Source organism: Balaenoptera physalus (assembly GCF_965194825.1).
Source record: "Balaenoptera physalus genome assembly, chromosome: 2".
Taxonomy (NCBI): Eukaryota; Metazoa; Chordata; class Mammalia; order Artiodactyla; family Balaenopteridae; genus Balaenoptera; species Balaenoptera physalus.
In genome coordinates this window covers 127,264,060-127,277,374 of record NC_138883.1, presented here as the reverse complement: position 1 = coordinate 127,277,374, position 13,315 = coordinate 127,264,060, and the positions used below count along the sequence as shown (strand labels likewise).

Here is a 13,315-nt window from a genome sequence, read left to right as displayed (position 1 = left end):
TTTTAAGGAACCTCCATACTGTTCTCCATAGTGGCTGTATCAATTTACATTCCCACCAACAGTGCAAGAGTGTTCCCTTTTCTCCACACCCTCTCCAGCATTTATTATTTCTAGATTTTTTGATGATGGCCATTCTGACCAGTGTGAGATGATACCTCACTGTAGTTTTGATTTGCATTTCTCTAATGATTAATGATGTTGAGTATTCTTTCATGTGTTTGTTGGCAATCTGAATATCTTCTTTGGAGAAATGCCTATTTAGGTCTTCTGCCCATTTTTGGATTGGGTTGTTTGTTTTTTTGTTATTGACCTGCATGAGCTGCTTGTAAATTTTGGAGATTAATCCTTTGTCAGTTGTTTCATTTGCAAATATTTTCTCCCATTCTGAGGGTTGTCTTTTGGTCTTGTTTATGGTTTCCTTTGCTGTGCAAAAGCTTTTAAGTTTCATTAGGTCCCATTTATTTTTGTTTTTATTTCTATTTCTCTAGGAGATGGGTTGTGTGCATTTGACTGTGTTGCCCAACCACTTTCAACTAGGGAGCGTGTCCTCTAAAGCTATGGTGGTGAGGGGGCTGGAGGGAGAAGGAGGCCGGGAGAGAGGGAAGGAGAGGGGAGGGAAAGGAGAGGAGAGAGAGAGTTAGGGAGGGAGAGGAGCTGGCAGGCTGCATTAGCAGGCAGGGCCAGGTCTGTCACCCTGTCTGGCTCACGTTGTTTCTCACCCTTTCTGATGGAACTTACCATGGTGATGAAGATGTTCTAAAATCTGCACCATCCAGTGCAATAGCCACTAGCTATAGGTGACTACTGAGTACTTGGAATTTGGCTATTGCCTTAGAGGAACTAAATTTTTAATTTTATTTAATTTTAATTAATTTAAAATGTAATTATAAATAGGCACATGCGGCTAGTGGCTAACTTTGTATATATAAACCCCACACACACCTCCCAAGTACCATCATTAGATCCAGATGGTTGGGGAGACTCAAAGTCTCAAAGTACTTTTTTGATTCTTTCAAAATATTTCCTTCCTTCCTCTTAGAGAGTTGAACCTAAGTATTTTCCTTGAGACTCCCTCAGTCATCCACCCTGACATTTCTGTTCCTGTCAGGTGCTTGAGGATCTGGCACATGCTTTTCTTTTGGTTTTGGTTTTTAGCATTATTGCTGGTTTTGGCCTTTGAATTGCTTTATCACCATATTGTTTGAAAATCAGGAGGTGGCCCGTCTCATTTGCCTAATGTGACTACTCATTTCACCAAGATTTATGTTCCTACAATGTTAGTGGATTTATGCTGAAATCCAGAAGTAAATACTCCTGTTGTAGGAAAACACTATCTATTAAGGGCTTTGCTATCTTATGGCACCCCTGAGAAGTATCAGGTTGTGATGTCCATTTATTTATAAGATAATATATGCTTTTCTATGTGTGTAGTTACTTGTGTTGATTGTTGTATCTGTTATCTATGGCCACAACATTGCTGCATAACAAACAGCTGGAAAGCCTCAATGTCAAATGATAATAAGTGCTCATTGCTTGTGAATCTGGGTGATTAATCAGCACCTGTGCAGATTCTGGCTGGTTCACCCACAGCCCCAGGGATGGGTGGTCTCTGCCCCTTATGTCCATACTCCTCCTAGAACCAGCAGACTTATATGAGCGTGGTTTTCTCACAGCAAAGGCAGAAGTACAAGGGGACCAGAAACCCAGAATGTCTCTTTGGGGGCTAAGCTTGGGACTGTTAGTACACACATTCTATCGGACAAAGCAAGACACAAAGTTGGCCCATGTTCAGAAGGGGGCAGACAGCTCCTCTTTAGTGAGAAGAGCTGCAAATGACATGGCAAAGAGAGTGGATACTGGGGAAGATGAAGGAATGGGGCTGCCAACACAATCAACTTTCTGCAGCAATTTTCCCAGCAACATCCTCAATGAATCTGCATAGCAGAGGCCTTTGGACATTTCTGTGCGTGTATCTTCTTATATTTATTGTAAAATAAAACAAAAATTGGGGCAACTTCAATATTGGCTTATGTCCTGTGCCCTCTCCACATTGAATAATAAGCACTTGCTTTAGAAGGATGCTTGGTCAGTCTGAATTATTTGATTAGGTCCTTAATCCTAACATCTGAATTTCTATTCTTGGAAAAATGATAGATACCTCCACTGCCTGGTGCACCTGGGGTGAAGCCAGGAATGGAGATGAGTGTAAGTTACCTGGGAGCAGTTGCAGAGGGCTAAGTGATTACCTGTAAGGCAATACCCTGGGTGTGCTGCTGTCCTGGGGCCATGGGTAACAACCAATGCCCAGGGTTCTCGGACATTTGGACATCCTCAGTACAAGCCAGAAGTCACACAGGAGGTGCTGCTAACTTGCTCCCGGTCCTGCTAGTTTGACAAGATTGTGATCAAAGGGCCAGAACTCTGCCTATGGCCACATTTTGCTGCAGTCCTCACAGCCATGGAAACTGTAAAGCTTATGGGCATCAACATCAGCCTGCTAAGGACTCATTCTGCAGCTGAAGGATTCAGAGACCACCAGGCTATCAGCACACAGAGTGTCATCAAAGCATCTTGACCAGTGAGCCCAGGGAGGCTCTCAGAGGGTCAGTAAACATTCAAAGTCAGATCTCCTGCTGGGAGTGCTTGCAGGAGGGTGGGTGTCCCCTCTGGCTCTTAGATTTGGGGGATTGAAACCAAGAAGGGCCAAGCCACCTCTTTTCCTTTCCACATTTTGCTTGAGTTCCACTCTGTCTGTTAGTTCAGGACACCTGCCATGTGCACGTGGCTGCGGTTCTAGGCACTTATGACTGCAGGGTACCAAGCCCTGCTCCAGGCTCCCCAGAGGACAAGCAAGGGGCCTGCAAGTCAACAAATGGAAGGACATTCCAAGGGTAGATGATCCTAAGTATAATGACAATACTAAAATGGGTGATGAAAGGAGAGATAGCAGGGCTGAGATACTTTAGTTCTACAAGGCCTCTGAGAAAGCTAGTCAAGGACATTTTAACCTCTGTTCTCTCTGGTATTTACTATGAATCTAAAATATTAGTATAAGTGGGGAAGAGAGTGTGTGCATTGCCATGTGATTCACTGTAAGCGTGGGTCCCAGGCTCTGCCCAGAGTCCCCCTTTCCCAGCAAGGACAGAGAGCACTGTCGTACTTCGGCTGACAAGCAGGCATACTACCACCACCTAGTAGCTGTGTTCCGGAGCAGCCAAAAGTGATATTTCCACCACAGCCTCTCCAGGCGGTCTGTGGAGAAATCTGTGTTTGTGGGATGACACAAAGGGTTTGCGTCTGCCCTTAATACTCTTTTTAATTGGTGGAAATTTTAAAATGGAAGTGCTCATACCAAAGTACATCTCATAAGCTTGATATAATTGAGACAAAGTTAGAACCCTTTGACCTTCTAAAAGCCGTTCTTCCCAGGAGTAGTTTCTAGATGGTGTCCAAAGATGACAGGTGTCTCATAATAGGATTTTAAACTTGTTGGGATGATGCTGCCCTTATAAACTTCACACTTATTCCTCGAATTTTCATACTTTTGACTCTTAAACATATCTTTAGGGATATATCACTTATAATAGCAAGACTACCTATTAAACTATACCCTATTCCACAATGGGCAAAATGTCACTACTGTTGCAGCAAGTGTAGCCTTAAAATATTTATTTTCTCCCCTTACATAGTATATTTCCAATTTGTCATACATATGAGACATATACATGTATATGATCTCTGTGTGTGTATATATGTGTGATCATATATATCATATATATATATATATATATATATATATATATATATATATATATATATATATATATAAAACATGTTTCTCTACTGAATTCGCTCTTCTTTGAAAACAAGAACCTCATTCCCTGTGTAGGCTTTTAAAAGTTGAATATATTTTGTAGTTTAAGGCAGAAGAGGTGTCAAGGAGGTAGATGAGTGAGTGCAGGATTCAGGCTGCCTGGATCTGAATGCCACATGTGCCTTCCAGTAGCATTGTAAATGTTGCCAACCTCCTTACTCTTTCTGATCCTTGGTTTGCTCATCTGCAAAATGGGAAGAATAACAATACCTCTACAATGTGGTTGTTGTGAGATTAAATGCATGAGTATCCAAGCACTGAGCACGGAGCTGGGCCCAAAGCAAACTCGCAACCAGCCTTATGTAAAGTTCAAATGTGACTGCATGCTACGGCTAAAAACAATGGATCTACTGGAGAGAATTCCTCACCCAATATTTTTTATTGACTTCACCACTATTTCTTAGAAATAGGAGTGGAATTCTCAGCTTTCAGATGGAAGTGGAGCTAGAAGTTGGTTAAAGTCTTTTCTCAGGACAAATAAAATTGATTAGAAAAAAATACAAAAGGTGAGTGTGTGTGTGTGTGTGCACATGCATGTTGGGGATTATGCAACTAGAGCTCGAATGTCACTGGGGCTTCCCTGCCCTTGGTCCATCTCCATTAACTAGGCTTGAGTTCTCATTCTGCAGACTATGAAATACCCTCCTATGGTTTCTACAAAGTCCCAGGGGTGCAAAATTTGGTCATTTCACTCAGAAGGTCCAGTCCCCAAACCTGTCATGAGTTTAGCCAACGTGGATGATGGCCTTGTGGCTCGGGGAGGGGTTCTGGCCTGCTGTGCCCTTCTTGATCCCTTTATTCCCCCCTTTCTTTTTTTCTTGCCTTTCTGTCCCAGTGGCAAAAAGACCTCTTTCCTTCTTCCACTGTGTCATGAGTAGGCTCTCATGACTTACTTTCCACCATAAGAGGGTTTTCTATGTATTTCTTCCATAGGAAGAAGAGTAGTGCATAGATGTCTATACCTTATTCCTCAAGTCAATAGGAATAGGGCTCCATATGATAGCCAGTATGATACCAGAATGAGAAGACAGGACAACAGCTGTACTAAAGATACTCACCAATTCTACTAGCTTCATGCTTCCCACTTCCAATGATTCCTATGAAACACTCTACATAATATCACAATACATGTGAGTCTCCAGACAATTTGGATGCATGTGTGTGCACTTGTGTGAATGTATTTTAATGATGATAATTGGGAATAAATAAGGAAAAACAAACAAAAAATGGTAATCTCAGTTACTGAGTCTTCAAGTGAATAGGTACTAAAACATGTAGGAAAATTTAAGAATTTGAACATTTCCAGTAGAGATTTCTCTTACTTACAAAAATTTGTAATTTTAGCAGAAGTTTCTTCTAATTTTGCTTTATAGGCATCTTGTATGATTGTTGGGTTGACAACCTGCCATAAAACATGCCAGAATTTCAAAGTGTGAGGCTGGTTCTTCAGTTGGCTAGGAAGTCAGATGATGTAGAAAAATATACCAAAGAGCTATGTGTTGACTTTGGATAGAATGTAATCCACTCTTTGGAATGATAATTGGAAGTGTTATGACATTTGGAAAGGACACAGTTTCATCATTGGTGTGGATCTTATAGCATATGTCTGCACGGCACTTGCGTGCTATTTGCAGAGAAAAAATTAGCGTTGACCCATGATTGGCAAATAGGCCGACATTTTCCCTCACTGTTCTCAGTCATCGAAAAGTAGAACTTTCCTCAACCTGCTGCTTAACCCAATGCTAATAGAAGGACATGCTTTACTCCTATTCCTTTAACACCGGCACTTAGGTTCAGTGAGACAAGCCCAACATAATTAGCACATGACTGGTGTCTGATAGGTGTTTTGGAGCCGAACTTGCTTATGTTGCCTGAGTGGTAGAAGGTTTGTTGTGAATGTTCACATGGAAGACTGTCTATAGAAAGCTCAATACTGGGCTTCGAGAAGGGTGGAGTCTAGAATGTGGCTGGGATTTCAAGGTAAATCTAGGGATCTCAGGAGAAGATATTCTCACCTCTTCCTTCTTAAGATTCACCATTTAATGAGCACAGCCCGGGCCGCCATTTACACATCTTCCACATCAGCTCTGAGATGCTGCTCCCTGAGATGTGTCGTACATGTCCTGCAAGGCTGTGCGCTGTGGCCCAGCCTTAGCTCTGCTGTCTCCTAAACCATCAACTCTCTGCATTGTCTTCACCTCTGTTATGCTTTCTCATGCCTGACTCTCCAGTTTGAAAATGGCATCACAAGCCTCTAATTCATGAACTTGCAAGTTTAGCTCCATTCTCATCTTTAATTCATTCCCATGGAAGAGAATCCCTTTAGCTCCATTCTGCCTTTTAACTCAGGCCACATCCTATATTCTTGATCAACTAATGGTTGGCTGTGCTTGATTCAGGGACCCAGCCCAGTCTGGTTAGCTGGGACTGTGGTGCAGAAGGGGTGGGATTTCGAGAAAGAGAATAAAGCATGGTAACCTAATCGTTGCATTTTCAACAGAGGATTTGGGTAGGTTGGTTTCCCTAAAATGAGGCTTTTGGCAGAGTAGGAAATGAACTTGACATTTCTGGAAGTGTTTTATCTCCATGTACAATGGGTTTAACCATTGCACGGCAGAGACTTAACTGTCCTTAGGCCACGATATAAATTATTTCCATGGCTGCAGCTGACCTCAAGGGAAGCTAACCCAATCAGTTTTGATTCATAATCAATAACATAGAAGCCAAGTATTCTCTTTGAAAAGGTAGGTGATCTTGTGGTGAAAAGTCCTGGAGCATTAGCCCAAGAGGCAACTATAATAAAATAGAATCAAGTAGAAGCTTGGCTCACATTTCCAGAGTGCAGCCTGTGGATCAGGAGCTACTTGAACACTTTACACTGAAAGTCAAAGAATTCAATTGTAATCTAATCAATGTTGTTACCATAGGTAAGTTTTCTCTGTGCTACAAAAGTTAGAGCGTCACTAGACAAGGAGGCAGAATAAAAATTGAAGACAAGAGCTTCCTAAGAAACCCCTTTCTCTGCCCTTGATTATCCAAAGTCAGCAAGTTTGCATGAATAATTTTTTTAATTAATTAATTAATTAATTAATTTTTTGGGCTGTGTTGGGTCTTCGTTTCTGTGCGAGGGCTTTCTCTAGTTGCGGCAAGCGGAGGCCACTCTTCATCACGGTGCGCGGGCCTCTCACTATCGCGGCCTCTCGTTGCGGAGCACAGACTCCAGATGCGCAGGCTCAGTAGTTGTGGCTCACGGGCCCAGTTGCTCCGCGGCATGTGGGATCTTCCCAGACCAGGGCTCGAACCCGTGTCCCCTGCATTGGCAGGCAGATTCTCAACCACTGCACCACCAGGGAAGCCCAATAATTTTATAATTATATATGTATTGCTTTTTTGGATAAAGCTGGCCTACAGTATAATGAAAACTTGTCCATTTAGTATATATCATGAAATATGTTTAATCAGGTGTGCTTTGGGGAAGGGGTCCTACCTGAGGGTTACTCAGTGTTTATCTAGAAGCAGTTTTTCTGCTGTATTTCTCATTCCATCTTTAATATCTGCCCTCACTCTGTGTGTTTCAGAATCACCACAACCGCAGCATGCATGATGGACCTGAGAAGATACCCTTTGGATGAGCAGAACTGCACTCTGGAGATTGAAAGCTGTGTGTATCTGTATTTCTTTTTCATCCACTTTGTGTTTTAGACCTTCTTATCATTATTTGGCATGGCATATATAATTTTCTTGACATAGTTTTTAATTATCCTAAAGATTAGAAGTTTAATCCTCCACTTTGCAAATATCACTTTCATGACAGAGAGAGGGCAAGAGAAAGAGAGAGACAGACAGAGACAGAGACAGGGGCTCAGTATAAAAGAGTCCTCCACGCTGATCTGACTAAGAGAGTCTGTTTGCTATGCTGAAATAAAAGAAGACAAATGCTTTCCATCTCGACCCCTTCAGTGAGAAGAGAGCAGACACCGAGAGGCGGTTCCTCAAGATGTGCTTCATCAGGCACAAGTGGCTGTACTCCTGGGACCCTCTGCAGTTGGAGTAAACCTCATTTCCCATTAGGAGCTCAGCTTTACAAGCCAACTATTTCTACATCTTGGCAATTTTCTTCAATTTGAAGAGTATTCAGATGCCTTACTGATAATTCAGTGTTGAGTGATACTTCTCTGCGAGGGACGAGAGCTGCAGCCACATAGTCTAAGAAGCAAATGCCATGCTCCCTGACCTGCAACCCTGGCATATCCTGATGTGGCTGCTGCCGTGTGTGTTCTCCTGACCCACCGTAGACTGGTTTATCATTAGCCTCAGTTGGATTTTGGGTTGTCGGTATTTGTATTGAATTTTGGGGGGATGGCAAATGACTGACTTTGCAGCGCATTTGATGCATGTATGGTGAGAAGTGAACACCTTGGTGAATTAACACACTGGGAAGCTGCACTGGTGGCAGGCCAGTGTTTAGACCCCTCACTGTGCCCCTCACTTTCACACGGCATCACGGCCCTGCTTTCTGAGAGCTGTGCTTTCAGAAGGTGAGGGACGTGAGATATGTGGCATGATGCATAGGATATTTAGTATGAAGGCTCAGGGGAAAGATGATGGTTTCCCAATAGTTGAAGGGCTACTTTAGGACGTTAAGTAGATTCTGTGTGGCCAGAGGACACAACTCCAATGAGCTGATGAGAGTTTCAGGAAGGCAAATTTGGGATCTAAGTGAGGAAGCAGCTCCTATTCCAACTGTGAGCCCTATTGAGTGGCGTTGGAGATTGTAGATTCTGTTTCCTTGATGTTTAACCAAGGTGGAGGATGGGGAGGAGGGTCTGTTGTCAAAGAGATTTCCTCAGAGTGTGTGAGGTCCCTCCCCCTCGGAGAATTCATGATTAAAGCAGTTGAACAGAAGAGGGATTCTCCCAGTTTTCTGGTGACCTGACTACACACGTGTGCAAAAGTTTTTATTAAAGTCAAGATGCAAATGTATGGAAGAGTTAGCCACTTGAAGATCTGGATGTCTCGTTGGGGGGCATGTAAGCCCTGGGCACAGCGTGCTGATCTGAGCTGCAGCCAGAAGGCCAGAGGGGCTGGACTGGGTGGGCGAGGGAGTGGGTGTGGATGTACTTACAGCGCACACAGGGACCAGTCCTGTGGGTTCTTGGGGTCCTATTAAGGACTTTGGACTTGTTTTGCTAATTGCATTGGGAAACATTTGAGGGCTTTAAGCAGAAGAGTGACTTGGTAAGATGTGTGTTTTATTAGCGATCGCTGTGGCCACCAGGTGAGAATGGAGTGTAAGGCAGTCAGAGGGAAGGGCGGAGACAAAAGGTGTGCCCACCGTGATCCTGGAGGGAGGCCAGCAGATGGGACCAGGGAGCCAGCAGGGGCTGTGGGGGGCAGTCATCCCCACAGTTTTGGTCTATTTGTTTGTCTAATGTCAGATATTTCGTATCTGCCTCTTGTGTTATATGTTCAAATCAAAAAGTCTTTTATATTCATAGACTATTTTTCTACAGGTGTGAGTTTTAATTTTCCTTACCGCTAAAGTTGACCTAATTCTTTAGAAGACTCCTGGGTGCTGCAAATAACATCAGACACTATTGTCCTATTTAGTCATTCTCAAGAAGCATTGATTAATTACTGAGCGAGCATGAGACCATGCCAAGAGTTGGCTTTGGAGCTATAATCTGGCAAATGACCACTCCTCTTTCTGCTGAGACCACTGCTCAAATCTCTAAGGGCCAAGAGGGTCCCTACAAAAGGCATTTCTAAGGATGACCAAGCTCACGGCCAGGAACACCTCATGACACTATCCAAAAATGCCTGACTTTATCAAACATTGATTGGTCAAATTCACCCTCAGTGTTTTAACTTTTTAATAGTTTTTGAGAGAGCTGCCTTTCCAGAATTCTTCATACTCAAGTTCTTACTTTTTCTTCCAACTATCTTATTCAGTGCTTTGAATATGTTTTTAATTCATTTCTGTGCAAAGTCGAGGCCAGCCCTACCATTAGGCTTTGCAGACAGAACTTTGGTCAGAGCACTCTGCCGCCACAGTTTCTCAGCCTGGTTCAAATCAGACAGCAGAGGTAACATGAGAATATTTGAAAGTTAGTTCTTTGATGATGCTTCTTTTCATAGACAAGCACATCAAACAAATTTACTTCAAACATGGGCAAGCTATTACTTCCATTTTATTAGTGACAGTTTCTTTAGACAAAATAATGCTTCATTTCTGCCATGTCCTTGCTTCTCTCTCCTGGCAGATGGCTACACTACGGATGACATTGAATTTTACTGGCGTGGTGGTGATAAGGCTGTTACTGGAGTGGAGAGAATTGAGCTCCCACAGTTCTCCATCGTGGAGCATCGTCTGGTCTCCAGGAATGTTGTCTTTGCCACAGGTGAGTCCTGCATCCCCTCATACTCCCTGGAGGGATACTGGCTTCCTGGCCATGATGCTATCATTGTGAAATACCCTGCTGCTGATTCACAGTGCTCGGCCATCCAAAAAAGGACTATCATCAATATTTCATCATTTTCTGTACCCTTTTCTCTGTATCTAGAGGGGATGGATAAGCTTTGATGGGTAGGAAGGAGCACCTGACCAGGAGATGCTCTCTGTACTGGTTATTGAAGAGTTAAAAGACTGAGGGTGAATTTAACCAACCCTTGTTTGATAACATAAACAGCTTTCATTCTGGGCAGACAAGAGGCCACTGATGGCCTTGGAGGCAGGAAGGAAGGAGAGGGAGGAAGACCTGAGGAGGCAAGTGCTGTGCTGTCAAAAGTAAGAGACCTTCTCCCCACTTCTGGGCTGACAGTCAGCCCTGGTCCAGGAACCTGGGCACCTGCAGTTAGTGATGCCTCTTCAGACATGGTCATCTGCTCCTAATATCATCTGGGAGGCTGCCCTGGCCTGGGTTTCATTGTCATCTTTGTTTCAACTGTCCAAAGACAGAGTAGTTATCTTCTACTCTCCTGTCTATACTTGCTGAGGTTTTATTAAGTTCCAACCATGTCTCTCACAATGGGTAGTGCTTCCTCGGTGTTCTTACTGAATGCTGTGTTGTAGATGAGAGAATAAACAAAAGCACTCCGTAAACTGTAGGGTATTCTAAAGACCACAAACTCTGGGTGGAGAATTCTCAAGAAGGCAGAGCTGGGATCTCCCATCCTGGCTTTCTCCTGACAATGTAGCTTAAACCACACCAAGTGGGTGGTGGTTAGCCCTGGTCCTGTGCCAGCATTCATGAAGCCCGTGGCCTGCACTCTCTGCCTGTAGCCTCTAGCTTGAATGCCTGTGACCCATGGCCACCTTGAATCCCTTCACCGGGCCACCTTCTACTGATTCTTCAGCTTAATTGAAATGCTCTTCCTCTGTGAAAGTTTGGCCCCTGCTCTGCCCACACACTGCCTCCCCAGGATGGCTTAGGTGACAGCTCTGCATTCCTTCAGTGCTGCATTGACCACCAGTGCCTGCGACTTCAAGGCGACCCCTCCCATAGGAGAGGCCTGTCCTGGGCACGGCTGACCCCACTCCCCGTCCCCTCCTCGTGGGATACCTGCCATGCTGCGGACATGCAGCCAGTCCTCACTGGGCCAGTTTCTCTCCTCTCTACCTCAGTCTCAAGAACGAAGGGACGTGCAAGTAGACACAGAAGCCTGAATGTTTAAGGTCCATCTTCATGCGGTGCCACCTTCTCCTGTGTTGCAAGACGTCCTGCAAATGTGCTTGCAGTCTCTGTAGAGTACGCACGGAGGTGCTCACCTCGGGTGGGCGGTGAGACCAAAAGGCACATGGGCTTATCATTAAGGAATAGTTTCCACAACCATGAAAATTGCCCTGTGATGTGTTGCAGAAAATGATTTATTGCTTTTAAAACTGGGTTTCAAACTGTTACATGCTCCAAGTGATGTGAGCAGAGGTCTGCTCAGAACGCAGGGATAGTCTTGTCTTGGTGTAGGAGTCCTGCCCATGCTTGCCTTTGTCTAGAAGATTGCAGATAGGGTTGTTAGGACACTGCCAGGAGGCCCTTTTATTGCATTTTCATGCAACCTCCTTGAAAGCCTGATGAGGCATCTGTGGAGGGTGTGGTGCTTCCATGGGAAACTGCAACCACATAGAATGGCCTTCCTGAATCCTCTTGCTCAAAAGCACTGGAGCCACTTTTTTCTAGGTGCAGTCTCTGTCTTTCTTTTAACTATGTATATGGCAGAACATATCCTAAACACATCTGGAGAAGATACACACTGCAGAAATGGGGGCAAATACTTAAACTCTGCTGAGAGTGATCATGCCCTCAGAATGCAGTGTTGAGTCCTCTTTTCTGTGCTCACCAAGTTTCTGCATTCGCAGGGTGTCACCAGGAGCTCCGTATCAGTCAGTTATAAACCTCCCATCCTTCAAAGACCCTGCACTTTAAAATTATTCTAATTTGCTTACTTATGTAGAAACATCATAAGCCACATTGTTACAAAACTATTTCAAAATTAAATATTATACTAACTTATTTTCCTTTACACAAGTGTTCTAAATTAATGAGATTTCAGTCAGTAAACTGGACTGAAGGATTCTCTAGCCTGAAAGAGAATTCTCAGAAAAGGGATTAGGAAAGACACAACACTCTGGAGGTTTCTGGAGATGCTCCTTCTCAGGGTCATGCAAGCGTAATTCTGTGGCTGGCCCACCTCTCCCTTGTCCTGCCTCTTTGAGGACCTTGTGAATGGCTTCTTGCTGTGGTTTCCCAAGGGGTAGAGTCCTAATCCATCTCCTGGGTAACATGAGGTTGCAGGCTGCAGGGCAGGGAATACATACACAAGGAGTCATGAATATTCACTCAATGGCTGGCATGAACTAGGCATGGGGCTGAACCCTGGGTCAGAGAGGGAACAGGGAGTGTCTGGTCCAGTGGGACTGCGCACAGCCTGCAAGCATTCAGCAGTGTGCCCCAGATGACATCAGGTAGCCTCTTACCTAGTGGGGTGTTTAGCGGGAATTGAGCCACAATAAGAGAGCTCGAGTTCAAGAGACAGTATGTACGAGGTTTAAAGACTCAGACCCTGGAGCCAGAACTGCCGGAGCTTAAGTCCAGACTCTGGAACCTTCTAGCAGGGTGACCCGTGGTGATCTCTCTGAAAAAAAGAGGACATTGATAATATCTATTTGGTAGGATTGTAGAGGATTACATGAGTTTGTATAAATAAAGAGCCTAGAATAGGGTGAGCACTGATTAGCTTTCATTAATTAAATTGCGTGGGTCCAGGAATGAGGCATATTTTGAGGAGTCTGAGAATAGACACTCCAGTGGCTGCCCAGAGCTTTAAATATTAGAAAATGTATGACATTATTCTCCTGGATTATTGAGCATGATGTAACTTACTCCTAATTGCTTATCTGAGGGTTTCCTAAGAATAGGGCTTGTTTGGGGTTCATATTTGTAT

General features: G+C 43.9%; 1 protein-coding gene across 2 annotated transcripts in view; it reads left to right on the top strand.

Moving 5' to 3' along the window:
• The window catches only part of GABRB3 (gamma-aminobutyric acid type A receptor subunit beta3), a 250,372-nt gene that overhangs the window by 195,944 nt on the left and 41,113 nt on the right, over window positions 1–13,315 (top strand). For both annotated transcript variants that reach the window (XM_082450222.1, XM_082450221.1), the window contains exons 5-6: window positions 7,453–7,535; window positions 10,138–10,275. In XM_082450222.1, the coding sequence (XP_082306348.1) occupies window positions 7,453–7,535; window positions 10,138–10,275 (221 nt within the window). The remainder of the gene's footprint in view (window positions 1–7,452; window positions 7,536–10,137; window positions 10,276–13,315) is intronic.